This window comes from Falco peregrinus, chromosome 1, assembly GCF_023634155.1.
Source record: "Falco peregrinus isolate bFalPer1 chromosome 1, bFalPer1.pri, whole genome shotgun sequence".
Lineage (NCBI taxonomy): Eukaryota > Metazoa > Chordata > Aves > Falconiformes > Falconidae > Falco > Falco peregrinus.
The window spans coordinates 41,218,126-41,236,737 of record NC_073721.1 but is presented as its reverse complement, the minus strand read 5'-3'; the positions used below and the strand labels follow the sequence as shown (position 1 = coordinate 41,236,737).

General features: G+C 40.5%; 1 protein-coding gene across 9 annotated transcripts in view; it reads left to right on the top strand.

Annotated features, from left to right (window-relative positions):
- Positions 1-1,936: 1,936 nt before the first annotated feature.
- SPTAN1 (spectrin alpha, non-erythrocytic 1) overlaps positions 1,937-18,612 on the top strand; it is a 53,464-nt gene continuing 36,788 nt past the window's right edge. For 5 of the 9 annotated variants that reach the window (XM_055794843.1, XM_013296502.3, XM_055794802.1 and 2 more), the window contains exons 1-8: positions 5,220-5,267; positions 10,599-10,838; positions 11,459-11,584; positions 14,087-14,227; positions 15,386-15,532; positions 16,157-16,290; positions 17,022-17,166; positions 17,264-17,418. In XM_055794843.1, the coding sequence (XP_055650818.1) occupies positions 5,235-5,267; positions 10,599-10,838; positions 11,459-11,584; positions 14,087-14,227; positions 15,386-15,532; positions 16,157-16,290; positions 17,022-17,166; positions 17,264-17,418 (1,121 nt within the window). In that variant the 5' untranslated portion in view covers positions 5,220-5,234. Of the gene's footprint in view, positions 2,133-5,219; positions 5,268-10,598; positions 10,839-11,458; positions 11,585-14,086; positions 14,228-15,385; positions 15,533-16,156; positions 16,291-17,021; positions 17,167-17,263; positions 17,419-18,612 lie in introns of those variants that run through there. The other 4 variants (XM_055794853.1, XM_055794825.1, XM_055794815.1 and 1 more) reach the window with 2 other exon arrangements.

The window sequence follows — 18,612 nt, the reverse complement described above, 5'->3', positions numbered from 1 at the left end:
TTTTTCTATAGAAGGATGGTTAAGAAAATGTACGGTTCCTTTGTGAATACAGGAGGCAGATAGTATGGGAGATGGGAGTGATGGGGGATGTGTCTGATTTATGGTGTGCTGTCCTTGAACTATTTTAGTGGCCTCTTAAGATGAGAAAATTTTCTTCTGAGTTCTAGAAAGTAGTGTGTTATTTTTGCAATATACTGTTGCAAATTAAAATTATTATTATTACCAGATTAGTTTTTGTTATTCCTAGAGGCTGCAATTTGAAGCTGTAGAAAGTGGAGCTGAGGTCATATGAGAATCTGAATTTTATTTTTATATAGGTCTTGAGATTTGTGAGAAAAGGTTGTAACATATACTTTGGAATTCAGGCCTCTACAACCTTTAACCTTGCTTTAAAGTTGACTGGTAATAAGTTAAATTTGTGTTTGGTTTATATTTTTGTAAACCGACTCTGGAATTCTTTAGATTAGTGTTACCTGTGATTGTTCTGTGGAAATCTTCTGCTAGTATCCTTTTACCAGGTAACACTGAAGTAATGCCACTTTCATTAGTATCCTAGAAAATGTTTGGATTTTTTAAACTGAGTGAAGATGTTGTAATTACATGTCTACAATGATGTTGGAGACTCACTTTGCCAAGATAGTAATTGGTACTGTCTGTTCTAAACAATTGTCTGCCTGTGCCAAAACACAAGCAGTGATTTGATGATGTATATATAAGATAGAATAGCTTGCTGCTTTTTTGCTGACAGGTACTAGGATCTTCTAACATTTGGTGGGGGAATATAAGTATATAGTTTTGTAACTAACAGACATGGTATCCTTTTCTGCCTTGGTAAAGGGCATCCAGATACACACTGTTTCAAAAACACTAATAAGAATTTCTAACCAGCGCACTTCAAAAGAAACATAATAAATCAATATTTATTTTTAGGTGTAGTTTAAGGTTGCATCTACTGCTTGAACTGATGGTTGACTTGTATTATGGTATTCTGTTTTTTGTCGTTTTAGCAGTTTTGAATGTTGCCTATTTGGTGTGATGATGCAGTGCAAGTAAGGTCTTATACATGATTTGTGGTATTTTCGTATGCATATTCATATCAAATATGACAAAGGAGAGCATCTTGGATGTGAAAATACTGTGCGTTCGGGACAAGATGCATGAAAACTGCTGTGAGTCATACTCTTCCTTGGAGACAACAGTTCCAGGCAGTCCCATGGGCTGCGATGCAATGTCACTGCGAGTGTGCTTTTTCCATTTAAGTACTTTAATGAAGGAAAGTGTTATTAGCTCAAAAATCACTAAAACCCGCTCACCACTTTGGACCCCTCAAGTTCTTGCTACCTTACCAGATCTCATTATAAAAAAAAAAACAACCTACTTTGCTATGTCTATTTTAAACATCTAGTTTTTACTAAAGGCCCATTTTCCTTTGAATTTATGCATTAACTTTTCAAAAATAGATTTCTCTTGACAAGTGTTAGCAGTCTTTTGATGTGAAGCCCTTGCCTGGCAGCTTTGTGATCGTGACACTGCGTGCTGCTTCAAAAGGATAGCCTTACCCATAATTATTTTTAATGATGTAAAGCTAATGAGGCTGCGGCTTTGAGTGTGGCTTACTGATGTGAACGGTAGAACCTGTCACCTCTATCCTCTGCTCTCCTCTCAGCCCGGCTGAGAAGGGGGCGGAAAACCCAGCTACCGCCATGCCGCACGACCACTCTCACCGATTCCCGGTGTCACCGTGTACCTTCGTGCCCGAGGCCGGTCGCCGAGGGGCGCTGAGGCACCAGCCTGAGCCCCGCCGCTGCTGAGGGGCACCGAGGGCCCGCCGCCGCCCAGCCCCGCCTCTCGGCTCTTTCCGGCATCGCTCGGCTCTTTCCGGAACCCCTCGGCTTGCTCCGGCTCTCCTCGCATGCGCCGCTGCCGCGGTTCGCCCGCTGAGCTCGGTGGGTGGGGCCCCGCCCGCCCCATCGTCCCGATTCTTTCCGAAGTACTTCGGTCTCCGACGGCTGGTAGCCCGTTCTGCGGCGCTGACGTCACCTCCGGCTGCCTTATAAAAAGGCGGGCGCAGGCAGCGCACAGCGTCTGTGGCGGAGGGTGCGGAGCCGGCGGCGGATCTGCGCACCGAGCCGGTGAGGCGGCGGGCGGGGGGGGCGCAGCGCTCGCCTTCGCCTTCATCCGACCCTACCCGGGTAGATCTGGCTCCCGCGCCCGCTCCGCCGGCCGCGCTGCGGAGGCAGGTGTGCGGGAGCGCGCTTCCCTCAGCCGCGGCGGAGGCGAGGCGCGGCCCGGCCCTGCTTGCGGGGCTCCCTGCGGCTGCCGCTCGCCCTCCTCGGCGGCCGCGGCTGCTGCCGGGGGGTTGTTCATTTTTTTATCGCGGGCAGCCGCGGCGGCGGTCGCGGTCTGTCCGCGGCTCGCCGGGGCGCAGAGGGGAGGAAAGGGCGGGGGAGCGGCCCCGGGCGCGGCGCGGATAAAGGGCAGGCGGGCGGGGAGCGGCGGGATCCGCCCTGGGCAGCCTTGACCCGCGGCAGGAATTTCATTCAGCGCCCTGGGAGGGGGTGAGCGGGCGGGTGAACAACAGTGACAGCGGATCCCCGTCCCCGCGGGGAGCGGGGGGGCCCTGCCTTGCCCGCGCTTCCCTTCGCCCCTGTCCGGTTTGCGGCAGAGCCCTCCCTGAGGAGAAATGCCGGGGGGCAGGCGGAGAGGCTGGCGCTCTGCGGTAGCCCGGCGGAGGGGGTTCACTGCAGAGCAATGGCTTCCCTCCGCTCTGGGCAGCACAGCCCTGGCCAAGGTCGGGAGATGTGGCGAGGAGCGGGTGTGAGAGGAGGGAAGAGCGGCGCGGCCGAGGGCCGGTGGCCGGAGAGCCCCTTTCTCAGGGCGCCGAGCCCGCCGAATGGCGAGCACAGCGGAGGTGCCCGGCGGAGCAGGAAGACATTTAAAAGAAATCCTCCCGACCTGTGTGCCTTCCGCGTCTGTGTGGGCTTGGTACGCAGGGCAGGCTGCGGTTTCCTTCATGAAAGAATCAGGGTTTGTTCCTCCCCTGATTAACTTCTTTTTTTTTTTAATTTAACATAAATCAACGTAACGGTAGTCAATTATTTCTCAGTTCGTTGCCACATACACTTTACCAGGTTACAGTGATGCACATCTACATTGCTTGGTCATAAATATGTACCAGTAGAGTAATCATTTGCCCTGATATTAAGGTAGCCAATTGCCCGGATAAGCAGTTGTCACTGTACGTTTTTTCAGCAGGTCCGTGTTGACGGTTTAGGATTTTTAGTAGCTGTTCTATGATAAAACAGCTACGTGTGCCAGGCAGGCTAAAATGTACGTGACTGTTGAGCAACCTTTCATACATATTTAAATAGGTTCTGAAGAGCGGTCATCTGGAGATGGCGAATGAACACATTAGGGGGAAAAAACCCCCACAATCCCAAAAAAACAGCTCAGCCTGAAATGGTTCTATATCTTTCTGGAAAACAAATAATCCATTTTCTTTTGGCATTTTGTTTTCAGCAAAGTGCCAGAAGATTCTGATGACTGTATTCACAGAAAGGCCTTGGTCAGGGATTCAGATTTGTTCAAAACAAATATTAAATCCCACTGTGTGATTTTTGTATTTAAATGCAACTAGCAATGAGTTCTTCCATGAAATATCATTTATCATTACTTATAAATTGTGCAGAGAAAATAATGAACAAAAGACTGAAAATGGGATGCTTTCTGCAGCTTTGTGTGCAGGATCTGTTACTGTAGTAATGGAATTGTTGAGCTGGGAAAATCCTTGAACCAAGATAGCAGTCTGTATTATTCACAAGAAGTAAATTATTTCCATTACTATTGAAAAAACCAACAAAACATCCATACTAGTTGGATTGAATTAGAAATTCTATTTTAAAATCAAATGTAGATGTAACACTTCCTTGAGATCCACAGTTGATGAAATTAGCAATCATTTGTGGTTGCTTGCTTTTTTTTTTTTAATAACAAAAGGTAGCAGCAATTAAAAAATTTTTGAATGTCAGAGACTGTTTTTTAAGCTTTTTTTTACACATTTTTCTCCTGCATGGTAGAAAGGCAGGAGAAGCCTTAAATCTCTTGAGACAGGGTGGTACCTCTTGGTGTGAAATTCCTATTTCTCAACTATTACATTTATAACTAACCTTAGTAATTTAATGCAAATAACTTATATCTTTGCTGCCTTATTTTTGTCTATTCAATGTATTTATGAGGTTGTAATTGTTTTATTCATAAATACATTGCTTTTGGGGGGCGACATATTGCTTCCCCTGTATTGGAGGAAATAATACAAATTTCTCCCTTTTCTCTGTTGCATGTTAGTGTAGTGTGGGAGTCTGTTTTTTCCATTTGTCCCTGGAGTGTAGGCAGCAGAAAAATGGGGTGGAGCAGACTGCAGATGCCGTTGGTGGAGATTGCCAAGCGTCATCCGGCATTGTGCTCCCATAGCTGACCATGGATCAAATGGAGTGGCAAGCTGCCTTCTCACTGCTGCAGCTGATACATTATAAGCTATGCAGATGCTACGAGAGATATGCACTAGCTTCAGCAGGCACAAAGGCACGTAACTGCAGTTGTCCATGAACTGCTTCAGGGATTGTACTGTACTCATGGCAAAAATGTAGGGTTAGGGGAGGCAAGGAAATTTTCAGCTAAAAGTTCAGTGGGTTAGTTACGCTTAACAGCTACATAATTGGCCATCTCAGAAAATGCCTTCTGTCACAACTCCTACTTACCCATTTTTTTACTGAGGTAGTTGAAAGTAAACATCCTTGTAGAGACTTATATTCAAAACCTTCTGAGTTTCTGTCTTTAAATTAAGGCACCACATTTGATTATGCTTTAGCAAGATGTGTTGTTTGCCAAATCCAGATAATTTTCTTTACTTTCTGTTTTGACCTTCAGATTATGGTATGATTTGGTTTTTTAAACTTAACTGGAAAGGTTAGTACATACCAAATTAAGTAAGTTTTCCTGTTGATATTTGTAACCTTTTTTTTCCACAGGGGCATCTGTCACTCACAATAGCTTGCATAACAATAACTCCAAATTGTTGTATATGGCAAGGAACCAAAAGGAAAGTATGAAACATGTACTGTGACAGGAGATATATTTAAAAAAAAAATAAAAAATTAAGCCGTGTCCTTATGCTAGTCATTAGTTGAATGTTATCTTGATTTCCCCCTCCCTTTTAGACTCTACATTGCTCCATCATGTTGTCATCGTTTCGTAAAGTCAAAGTCCAGGTATTTTTACATCATGCATGAAGTGTCATCGCCATACTTGCTTGCCTTTATTGCAGTGACCTATTTGTAACAAAAAGCCATTCGTTTGAGAGTTTGTTCTGTATAGCAGGAGCTTTATTTTTACTTCAGTGTTGAGTCTGGTCCACCTTTTCTTTAATACTTTGATTTTCCTAATTTCTCTCTGTGATGCATGATGTGATGTGTGAACATTTTATGGCTGTTCAGTATGGTTGGGTTTTGATGTGGATTAGTTTTCTAAGATATTTCTGTTTTAAAAAGTACTTGAGCAGTATCTTTTTACTTAACAGCATCTAAAAATTAACCATGATAAAATTTACATTGTAGAACATTATGTGTTTGAAGTTGGCTTTGGTTCCTGTTCCCATCCACTTCCACAAATTTATAATCCTTGTATTGTTGTGGTGTAACTGTTCATACATCCGTGTTGTTTTCTGTTCAGTGATGATAAAATGAATAGGATGAATGGACCAGAGTTCAGCTGGGTAACACAAGCAACTAGATTTTATTTGGAAATTCTAGTAATGTAAATGTTTATACTACAATTAAAATTACAATGAAAAGATAACAAATGGGAATGGAAAATGCTGAGGTTAACTGTATAATATCACATTACCTGTAAACTCTGCATTTCTGCAATGCAGTCAGGGTAATTTGCTTTCTCAGGAGTCTCAGCAGAGTGCCATCCTTGCCAGCCCTGCATAGTTTTATCAGAGGTCTGTGCTGGTATTAAAACAAAGCCAAAAAAAGCCCGTGTACAAAAAAGGCACCATATTCAGAATTTGAATAGTGGAATTAAAATTTTAAGGCTAAAAATCTTTAAAATGAACAGGTCTTCCTTCCGTATTTCAAAAGTGTATAGTTAATGTTGTGCATAAACCCTCTAATCAGCCTAAATCACTAGCTTTGCAGCCTGATGTAGTTCAGACGTAATTTACCTTTTTTCTTGTAATTCTAGTTTCTTGTGTCCCTGTAACACCTATTCTAATTTTCAGTCTTGTTTGAATTTTACCTGCGCTGCGGTTAGTCTGTTATGAGTCTACGGCATTAAGCAGTGACTTCAGTACACCTTGGTTTTTTGTGCTGCAGCACTTGGCTTATTTTTCTGGCTTGTAATTTACGGAGATTTGAGGCTGTAGGTGACCCTCCTTTACAGTAACCAGGAGTATTTGAGTGCAGGGTTCTGCTGCACCTAGGTCACCCTCAAAATGTTATTTTGTAGATCTAAATTCATAACAAACCAAATGACTGGGCATTAATTTTGTCTCCATAGTGTTTTAAACCTCTAGCATAGGGTATGTGACACCACATCCTTCAATATGCTCATGCAGTTCCCTGCACAGGAACAGAAGCCAGTGCTGCACATCCTTTTCAGGATTCTCTTTTATTTACCTGCAGTACTAGACATACTAACTTAGCGCTAAACCAGGCAGTTGCAGTGTGTTTGTGTTCAAGACATACTTAGTGGCTTGCTTCTTCCCTAGCGTTTTGAGGAAACTGTGAATGGGAGAAATGGAATTTGGAAAAAATGTCCTTTTTTTTAACTCTGTCCTTTCCTTTTGAAGGTTATTTTCACATTCAATATTAGAATTCACATTTTTTTGCTTAAAGAAGGTCAGCAATCCATTCCTGTTCCCCAGGAGGGAGTAGCCAGTATCAGTTAAATGTGCTTTTGACAAGACTTACGATGCATAATATCGATGAATGCCAAAAAAGGCGTCAGGCTGCTCATGTGTGCATACTTGGGAGGCAGGGAGCGTTCTGGTAGGGAAAGTACTCCTGTTACAGGCTACTCCTAGGGTCACATACGCTGAGTATGTGTAATGCGCATCAGGACTTGGCTTAAGAGAAAGTCATTTTACTACATCTTAAGATAGTGATCTTTATGTACTGATCTGATTACTTTTCAGGCAAAGGAGTTTAGTTTTAAGCTTCATGTAATTGTTTTTAAAAATAAGCTGAAGTCTTATGTATAGCACTGAATGTATTTTACATTTGAGTTTTTAAATCCCTGAAAACATGTTTTGGTAAGGGAAATGCTGACAGCTCTTCTTTGTGCCTGCCCTGGTGGCACTGCTGTAATTCCTCTTTAACCCACCTCGATACCACTGTTTCCCCAACTTGAATGGTGTTGCTGACATCATCGTTGTTGCACTGCGGTGTCTATAAATATCTGCAGTTGTATATTCCCGTGCAAATTTTGGTCTACCCTTATGTATAATTTGTATCATCTGGGGAAGGCTCATCATTTTAGATTGGAGGATGACAGTAATAAGTTTGTTTTGGGTTTTTTTGTCTTCAATTGGCTACTACTTTTTGTTGACTACTTTTTTTTTTTTGTTTTGGGAAAAAATACCACCACAATGGTACGATGTGAAGAAATGTTTCTGCTTTTATTTCTTTTTTTTGTAGTTAGACATAAGATGATGAGTGGCATTCTAAAGTTAGTCTTACAGCATAGAAGTACAGCGGCAGATGCCTTTCAGGACAGCTACGGTGCACGGGTTTGGGGACGCCTCTGGGATGCCGCCTGGCTGGGCTGTGCAGAAGGCTGAGGCCACGGGCAGGAGCAGGCTGGTGCCATTCCTCCTGCCCACACTGCCTGGAAGGTTCGCTCTGCCTGACCTTATCAGCTGGCGCAGGCAGCGCCGGGAGGGGCCGCAGGCAGCAGCCATGTGGGGAATGTTGCCTCTGCGTGATGACGAGGCTGGTTATCTGGGGTCAGGCTGGGCACATCCCAGTATGAGCTATGTTTTTCACATTAAAAACATAAAGCACAACTTGTCGGTGGTTCCCTTGGTAGGTAGGGGTGCAGAGGGGCTTCCTTGATGCTTTTGACTGGTGTAGTTGAACCTGGATGTTCAGCAACGTCTTGGAGAGCTGGTTCGTATTCTGGGGGGTGCTGCAGTTTGAGCATGAACCCGTTGGAGGTAGGCTGCATCATTCTGCGGCATCACGGACTTCTGAGTTCAGAGCTCCCCAGTGACTGCTGATCGCGCTCTGGCAGAGCACAGACTTGCTGACGTCAGCTGATCTGCTGCAGGAAAGAACAGTCTATTATTGCTAGACCAAAGCACTTCTTTTACAATTGACTAGCTCGACTTACTGTAGTTATAAAAGGAGCCTTTCTTTTAACAAATTCCAGCAAAAAGATGAGCCAGATTGCATGACTTGTGTGGTGAGAGGCAAACCAGCTACCAGGCTAAATTACAGGAGGTCTCCTATTTGCTTTTCTAAAATGTAAAAATAATTTAAATGATAATTTCAATAATTCTATTATTTGCATATTTAAATACTTTAAATATTTTAATAATTTAAAGTGATTTAAAATCACTTGAGCTGTGGAGGTTATTTCTGATACTGAGATAAAAGTTGGTAGCAAACCTTGTACAGTGTTCCAAGGACTAACTGGGATTTCATTTTCTGCCAGCAGTGCCCATAACCGGAATAAGCAGAGGGCCAGGCTACAGTCATGCAGTACATTTAGACCAACTGCCACTTCGTTATTCCTAAACACAATTCAGTTTAAAAGAAGTGGTGTCGGAATTCACACACATTTTGACAGCGCAGGAGTTTTTAGCAATAACTTGCTATCTTGGAGGGAAAAGGCTGTTTGAAAGAGCACTTGAAAAACCAGCTGCTTTCTCAGGGAAAAAGGATCTGTAGTTGAGCTCAAGTTCTGTTCAGGGTTTTGATCTTTTAATGCTCAGATACCCTAATCAAGTGGAGCTGATTGGTGGCACTGCCAGATGAAACCTAGACTCCATTTATGTAACATGGTCTGCACAGACCAGGTTGTGTTTTTTTTCCTTGCCCTCTTTTGACAATGATGAATGAAATGCTCAAGCCTGGAAGAGACAGCAAAGCTGAATTTTCTTTCTTTCCTTAAACTGCCGCAATGCAGTCGGGGCTCAGAGTTCACAGGAGTAATGCCTGCTGCTGAAATGGCTGTCCTTTTGCAGGGTGGGACTGTTGGAAGAGAGCTCGGGAATGTGTGAATTCGCCCCCATATGTTCCTTTCTGTCAGATGGTCTCTTTACAAGAGCTTGGAAACCAAACAGAAAACATGGCCGTATAGATTGCTTTCCAACCTGTGGAGTTTTTCATAAAATTGTGCAAGATACGTGTCTAAAGCATGTGGCTAACAACTAAATAACAGTTTAATATTTAACAACGCATTTTAAGAGGTTGCCCGAGACTGGTTTTCTTCCCTGTCTTTGATAGGATTGGTGAGAAGTACATTGTAGCTTGACGCTTACAGAATTTGTAATAAAAGCATTGAGCTATACATGTAAATGCTTGTACATCTAGACATCAATTGCATATTATTCAAGCGTGGAGTGTTTGTTGCAACAGCTTCTTGATATGCAGAGTGAATTGTCAATAAATACCCAAACTCTGATGACAATAACGGTACCACCTGAATTTGTGTTACAGTTCTGTTCTAATGCACAGATCTGTTATTGAAAATTAAGTTGCTTTTTGAAAGTTTAGGAACTGAAAAATAAAGGTTATCCCAATTGGAATAGAAAGGAGATAAAGCAGAACAGTAGTCAGTTCTTGAAAACACTAACAGGTTTTAGTACCTAAAGCAACATACAGGGGTTTTCAGTCGAAGTAGTCAGAGCAAGATTACACATTTCATTACATGAAATGATCCTTGACTTACTTGTCTAGTATGAAGCACTGTGAGGCTCTGTGTGGGCTTTTGAAAGGTTATGTTGGGGGGGGGCAGGGTGGGTTTGTAACTTTTTTTTAATTGAGAGAACAGAGAGGAGATGTGATCCATGGGGGGTGGGGGGGTGGTGCGCGCCTGTGTGTATGTATAATGTATATAGACATATGTAGACTAGTTAGCTGTTTAAAGAACAGTAATATTCTTAACTTCAGTTTATCTATATTGAGTACTTTACATAAAATGTTTCCAGATTTTATATGTTGTACGAGAAACATTTTATGTCCATATATCTACATATATATATATGCACAGAAACACATTTTTAACGTTTGTATTAGACACTCGCATGCTATAATTTGGGATGACATGGCCTTTATATGACTGCAGCCATGTTTTCCAAAAGAAGTAATGTTAAATGTCTGTAAATATTCCTTGCCCATTATTTTCTTCTAGAAGCATGCATTTACTTATTTATATGTAAAGTATTTCTATTTTTATACCTACCTGCACACACAGAGTAAGACTGTAAGTAAATCACATGCAAGTTTAAAATGGCAGGCTTTTCTTCCATGGATCTCTTCCTACCCTACCATTGTTTTATTATACAAACAAAATGGGGTGTTTTTGGCTTTCAGAAAATGGATCCAAGTGGTGTAAAAGTGTTGGAAACGGCAGAAGATATCCAAGAAAGGCGTCAACAAGTTTTGGACCGTTACCACAGGTTCAAGGAACTATCCTCTCTAAGGCGCCAAAAACTCGAAGATTCCTATAGATTCCAGTTTTTCCAGCGTGATGCTGATGAGCTTGAAAAATGGATCCAAGAGAAACTGCAGATAGCATCCGATGAAAATTACAAAGACCCAAGCAATTTACAGGCAAGTCCTACTGCCATTTTATTTTTCTTGTACCTTGAATTTTAGGGTGTACCAGGTCAACTGGGATAGACAGAACAAACATCTAAATGTAGCTTGATCTGAGAGTGATGAAGAAAGGTGGATGCAACTACCCTTGCAAAGTGTTTAAGAGCCTGGTTACTTTGCTGATATAATTGGAATATTTCTAGTAGTGAATGAGATGCTAAATCAGCATGGAAAAAGTTACTCAATGTAATGTGGTGTAAGACCAGCTTTGTTTAATCCTAGAATTCGTTGGATGCTTTGGCTCTGTAAATAAATTTGAATTAACTCTTACTGTTTCCACAAAAAAAGATATTTGTAGAAAATAAAATTGTATGGGTGGGACTAGCTGACAGGTTCTTAGATGTTTGAACTCTCCAGTGTAGAAGAGCAAGCACAATAATGAAATGACAAAAATTGGGGTGTTTGAATCTACCCGTGACACATACGATACAGCTATGATTTTCAACTATGCTGTTTTATTGTTTGTTTGTCAGTACTGAATGTGCATAAAATACACTAAAAATCTTGATGCTTGGAAATGTGGAGGAGGGCTATGCACCAAATCTCAGTCACATTCTTTCATGTTTTACTCGTAGGGGAAGCTGCAGAAGCACCAAGCTTTTGAAGCTGAGGTGCAGGCCAATTCAGGAGCTATCATTAAACTGGATGAGACTGGAAATCAGATGATTAATGAAGGCCATTTTGCATCTGAAACCATAAGAGTGAGTTTTAAAGCCCTTTTTTTGGTTTTTTTTTGTTGTTTTTTGCCTCTTACAGGCTTCTCCTTAAACACTTTTTGCAGATTGCATGGATAACTATATTCTAAAACACTGTTAAAAATTCTATAGGTATTTGATCTAGTGAAATCACAAGAAAATTTGTGTTTGTAAGGCTTACAGATACTTTTCTCTTTCACGAGCACCCAGCTTATATCTTTTCTTGAATCCAGTTCTGAGGTGAGCTATCTACCAGTGGAGTCTAGGAACTTGAATTGGAAAAACATCAAGATGTGTTGAAAGTCACAAGGCAAATGATTAATTATACTTGTGGTTCTTCCCAGAATGGCACAATATCAAGAGGCAGCAAATTCACAAGGCCTGGTGTCAGGGGATGTTGACCGCTCATTTTTGCTTATATATAGCATTTTGATTTTCTGCAGTAATATTTATAAGTAACACAAACAACCATACCAGTCAACCTCAGACATCTAATTTCTATGTGCTGTAGCTCAGATCAGTTCCCTAGTGATCTTCACTTTCCAGTTAAGTTGTACTGGCCATATGTTCAGATCTGTTGGTGTTCTACAGCTTTTTCTGTGAGCTCCAGGTACAGTGCTCTGTCCACTCTGTTTATCCAGCAGTGAACATCTCTTAGGACATCTGCTTCCTTAATAACAAGCAGTAAGCTTTCTTCAAATCCGTTTCTGAGATTGAGTGGTTTTTTTCTTTCTCTCTAAATCTCCCAAACTGTAATGCAGTGACAAATGTTTTTTTAAACTCTTTGCTGCTGGACTAACTAGATAGGTTTATGTTTGACAGTATTTGAGTGATAATGGATGTTTTTTAAAATTCTGAGCAAACTGTAACATGTCATGATTTGATAGTTATCTTTTACTCCTTCTCCTCTGTATTCTCATTTTTCTCTGGTTATGTTAGGGTTTTTTGTGCTTAAGTGTGTGCATACACGTGCATGTGCGTACCCCACCAGTAAACACTTATGTTTTTTATGGATACCAGCTTCTTCTCCAGGACTCATTTTGTTAAATTTGCTGTTTCTTGTGCCTCGCTTCTTTCAGTGTTGGTTATGGCTGCATTTTTCCTTAATGCAAAGAACTTGTTTAAAGCTTTTTTTTTTATGAGATTTGGATGTGAGCAGTTTATAACTTTTCAAAAGGAGAACTCTTGTGGTATTTTTGGAATGATTATCAAAACTTACTTGATATGTTCATAGTTTCATTATAACTAAGAAAATATGGCGGCTAAGGAAAAACAGATACTTTTTTTAATACATTATATAATAAACCTCCCCCCCCCCCCCCCCAAGGTAATGATTATTTTAGAAATCTCATTGTGATTGTATAATCTTTGCAACAAATAGGAAAAAAAAAGTGATACTGTGTCTTAGCTACTCAACGTAATTTGTTACTTGTGTTCTGTTTGGAGTGGTAATTTGCCTTTTAATGGTTCAGTCTTTCACGCCATACCGGACTGCACAGCGCCCCATAGTAACGGCCACCCAAGTTGGGTCCCACATACGAGTAGGTGAAACCTCTGGCTGTGCAGTGCAATTTCTTTTTGCAATACCTTCTTTCTTCCTTGGCTGACAGTTTGCACTATCCTTTTGGGCAGTGCTAGGAAATGGAGTGGCATGAGCTCTTTTCCTACCTTGAAACCTACCTAAGTGAACTTTCCAAATTAGTTACATGGGTGTCCACCCATGCCAGATGTTCAAAAGCTTCTCTCACTGACTTTTAGGTTTCCCATCTCAGTGAGCCAAGCTTTATAGATGATGGGTGGAGCAGATATTTCCTGTTTTGCAAGTTGTGTGTCTGTGTGGGAGTGTGGTTTTTCTTTTAGTTGTCTATAAAATTTGTGGTTGCTCCCAACAGTTCTGAAAGGCAGAGAGTAACCAGAGAGAGACTCAATATTAAAACTAGTATTTGCTCCTAGTATTTCAGTATTATGTTGCTTAACAATGCTGGCTAAATACATTAACTGGTCAGTGCTAAAAGAAATGGTTAAAATACTGTGAAGTGGCACACGTTTGACTTGAAACAAAATGTGTCATCTTAAAAATGAATTCTCAAATGAAGATGAGATTAACTTACTGGGAGTTGTTCAGTCTTTTACATGGAAGTCATTTGAAGGGGACAGCAGCAAGTTTTTGGTCTAGCATTGGTCTAGTATTTAAATCAGATTTTATCACAAAATGTTTACCTCATAGTTACATACACATAACTATTTGATAGCTTCATTATTAATAACAAGTGTGTAAGTACTCACTTCAGTAATTCCTAATTTTGTATTGTTACTTAACTTCATTTGAAAACTGGTGGTTTTGAAATTTGAAAACTGGAGATGAAGTTAGGAGGTTTGTCCACTCTTTGTCTAAAGTAGAGTTTGGGATATACAGTTTTGGAAAAAATTATTCTGTTGAAGTCAGGAAGGGAATTAATCTGATCTTCTCTGATACAGGATTTTAGTAACAACATCCTATTGTTCTAGACTCGGCTCCAGGAGCTACACCGACTATGGGAATTACTGTTGGAAAAGATGAGAGAGAAGGGAGTCAAACTGTTGCAAGCACAGAAGCTGGTGCAGTATTTACGGGAATGTGAAGATGTCTTGGACTGGATCAATGACAAGGTATTTTATTACCTACTTTTACTGTGATCTCAATGGGAAATTCAGTGTGTTTGTGTGGAAATTTTCTATCAACATACAGTTGCTGGAGTTCAGGTAGTCCCAGAGAGCTTTTAAAGGCATCTATACATTTTATTTAGTTTATGCATATTGCATAAGCAGTAGGTATGCAAACTACTATTTGTTCTTTTGCAGTCACAACAAGAGAGGTATTAGACTAAGAGGAAGCCTGCATGTTGGAGAGCATAGTTAAACATAATTTTTTTTTTGCTTTGAGGAGACTTTCTTGTTTCTCATTGTAATCAAATTCAGGTTTTCTGTAACGGAAATCTGTAAAAGCAGGTAAATGTGTAAAAACGGAAATGTGTAAAAGCAGGTGGTTTTTATAAATGTTCTAAATTATCTGTTATAGAAAGTAGCTGGCAGAGTGTGCATGATTACTTAATGATTGGAATATCTTTAAATAAGCATTGTAAGGACATTAGGTGCAAGAGAACTGTTGTATCTTGATTCTTTGAACTCTGAGGAAACAGACCACAAACCACACTATGAACAAAAAAAGGCCACAAAATGATCATACAGGTTTTCTTAATGATGGTTTGCTATTTTGTGTCACTGTGGATTCAGACTTTAAACCCTGCATAACTGTTATGTGATGGTGCACTTTTCAATAAGAAATCTTGAATCAGAACCTTACAGCAAATGCCCGTAAACAATCTAAAAATGTAAACAACTTCTAGTCACTGTGGGTACTCCAAAATAGGATGGGCAATTATTTTGTAGTTTTAAAAGTATGTTTTTTCTGTGTATATTTTCTTGCAGTAATTAAGGTTGTTGTAGTAGCGATCATAGTGCATAGAACAGAAAATTTATGGAAGAACTGGTTATATTCAGTAATATGAAAAATCAGTAAGAGCAAGCAAGATGAAAAAAATAATACCCTTGGTGATCTTGCATGTTTTCTATGATAATTGACAAGTGTTGGGGGGATTGGAGTGGAGTTTATTGGAGAAAACTAGTTTTAAATCTGTCTGTAAACACAGTGATTGTAACTGTCTTTGACCTATTCAAAATTAGGACAGTTTGCTTCCTGATTTTTAGTATTGATTTCCCATGGGATATACTGAAATTGTAATGGTTTTTTTTCCCTTGATTTGCTAGGAAGCAATAGTGACCTCAGAAGAACTTGGGCAGGATTTAGAGCATGTTGAGGTTTTGCAAAAGAAATTTGAAGAGTTCCAGACAGACCTTGCAGCTCATGAGGAAAGAGTAAATGAAGTGAACCAGTTTGCTGGCAAACTTATCCAGGTAAACATTTATGTGTGTTGAAAATCTCCCTTGGCAGGCCTGGTATAACAACAAACTTTTGTCTGCAACTCCCTCTTCTCCCCTCTGGCTTGGTAGCAGATCTTTAAGCTTTACTCCGCATGTGTGTAGATACTTGGCTATCTTAATTTTAAATGGTCATCATTTGATTTACTTGTTCTGCTGAACAGCTTGAATAACAGGCCCAGCTGAGAATGTTCCTGAAAATGTGGAGGGTAGTGATTAGTAAGAGAAACTGTTGTGTTTGGAGTTAAATGTGTTTCCCTTGGACAGCCAGGATTACTATTATCTTTTCTTCTGGTATGTCATCTGGAGCTTGATCAAGGAATAGAGACAGGGCAGGAAGTACTGTATTCCAGGGAACAAAAGATACTGTTTACAGCCCTCTTCCCATTGACTAATCAGTACATAGGGAAACCTAAACTACTACAAGAGTATTGAATGTTTACACAGTGAGGTTTTGGGGAAATTATCAAATTGAGTGATCATCTGGAAAGGACAGTGATTACAAGTTCCTCTCTTGAAAAACAGCAGTGTTTTAAATTTTTGTCAATGGATGTAAAACTGCAGGACATATGAAAATAGCATTTTTCCTTTGCTTGCCAGGAACAACACCCTGAGGAGGAACTGATAAAGTCCAAACAGGATGAAGTAAATGCAAGCTGGCAGCGTCTTAAGGGGCTTGCCCTTCAGAGACAAGGAAAACTCTTCGGGGCAGCTGAAGTTCAGCGCTTCAACAGGTAATGATCTTGGCTGGATTTACTGAAGTGATGTAATAGTGTTGTGGATGTTTAGTGATGCACTCAGCTGCATACAGTAGTATGAGAAGAGCTGCTGTTGTCTGTTACGTTTTTTTTTTGCTCTTCCTCATGACTTGTTGATTGAGGACCTTGTTCTAGAATTACCTTAAAATAGTCATTCTGATTTAGCTTTTCAACACTTGGCAGTTTTGTTCATTCCTGCTAATGGCAGTTTTGCTTTGCTTACCTCTGAGGGCTTTTTCCCCCAGTTCTCCCCTTAAAAGGGGTCGGGTTTGGCTGTCAGATGGCTGTCAGTCTACTTGTTCTGGGGTTCTTTGAGCAGCATCTTTCTAGCCTCCTCTCCATCTATAGCATTTTGAGATTTGCTGTCATTTAAGTCAGAGAAGGGTCCAGAGTGGGAAATACCCCGACTAGGTGATGATGCTTAGTGCTGCCATAATTCCTTGTTTGCATCTTGGTGACTTGATCTGAAGAATGGTCTACCAATGTGCTTCAAGGGTTTTTGAGATTTTTTTTTTTAAAAAAGGGCTAATTTTTTAGGGTGGATTTCATTGTTGTTGTTTTTGTTTCTTTTTAAAAGAATGATTATAGTTGGATGCAGTGTTTATAGATACATGCCAGTATGTCTGGCATACATACAGGAAAACATGCTCTTTTCTTCCTTTTTCCATACAAGATAGACTGCTTTCAATTTGTGCTTTGTTTTGAAGGGATGTGGATGAAACAATCAGCTGGATTAAGGAGAAAGGGCAGTTGATGGCCTCAGATGATTTTGGCAGAGACTTAGCCAGCGTGCAGGCGCTACTACGTAAGCATGAAGGCCTGGAAAGAGATCTTGCAGCTCTTGAAGATAAGGTACCCATATGAGATGCATTTTACCTACAATTTAAATGTGGTAACCTGCTTGTAAAAGGCTAGAAGCTTACTACTCACTGTTTATGACTGGGTTTAGGTTAAGGCCCTTTGTGCAGAAGCTGACCGTTTGCAGCAGTCTCACCCAATAAATGCTTCTCAAATTCAAGTGAAACGGGAGGAGCTGATTGCCAACTGGGAACAGATCCGAACTCTGGCAGCAGAGAGGCATGCTCGCCTTAATGACTCCTACAGGTAGGAATACTGTCATGCTGAAATGACCTTTCTTCCTTATTCAGATTTGACAGAGGACTCTTGGGAGGAGGAGGAAGGGATGCAGTTTCTGAAATTTTTGGATGATTCTGATGTTTTCAAAAGCAGTCTTGTCCACCAAGTTATATTTTGCAATAACTTCTTGTAGTAAAAGAAATACATATATGATAAATAAATACTTACAGTTTCTGTTCATTCTCTGGATGTGGATCAGTTATGGAAGCAGATGCCTTGATGTTTTTAGGGTATTTACTTTTTTCCCAATCTGAGTTGATACCTGCATTTTGAAGTACATTATCTGACTATATTTTAATTTTGGTGGTTTTTTTAAATACTCGTATTAAAAATCTGTTCACTGTGGGGTCTTCATGATTCTCTGTGAAGGCTAAAGTATGGTATGTTATTAGATGTGTTGTCCTAGACTAAATGAAGTACCCATTTCTGTAATAGCTGCTTTGTTGCTGTGGGATTTGTCTTTGTCCAGTCTTGTTCCTGTCCTAGCCTGGTTGTCTATGAAACATCATCTGCTAGATCACTGTTGAGCAGCATACTAAAAAAACCCTTACCCTAATGTGGTGGTTAGTTTACATCGTTTCTGATTTTGATTTTTTGCTGTTTGTTCCCTCCCCTGCTGCAAGATTTATGGTGGTGGAGACCCACACCATTAATAATTTTTCCTTTGCTTTCCTTGTCATAATCTCTTCAGATCAGTTAACAGCAAATATAAAAGGGAAGTAGAAACTGATTGCTTTTGCTGATGAGTGCTAAGTACATGCCAAAGGCAGTAACTGTAAAGGCATACTGGAAGGAATCAGAATTTGTTTGCTTGCAGTTCTAAGGCCGAGGCATGTGCAGTTGAAACTTTCTGTCAGTAATCCCCGACAGACACACAGTGTTACAGTTGTGACAGAAGCAGTCCCATGGACCCTCTTGAAACACTCGGAGAACTATCTTTTGATTTCTGTTGTCTTCAACATACAGGCTTGTAGTTAGGAATATTCCTTTTACTTTCAATGTAAGTTATATACAAAATATGTCTTTGAGCAATTGATTTTGAACCTAGCATTTTCCTGACTTTAAAAGGCTTCTTTTTTTGATTGAGAGCACATTTAGTTATTTAATATTCTGATTGCATTTTGATATTGTCTTGGGTTTTTTCTATCTGAGGAACAGCTT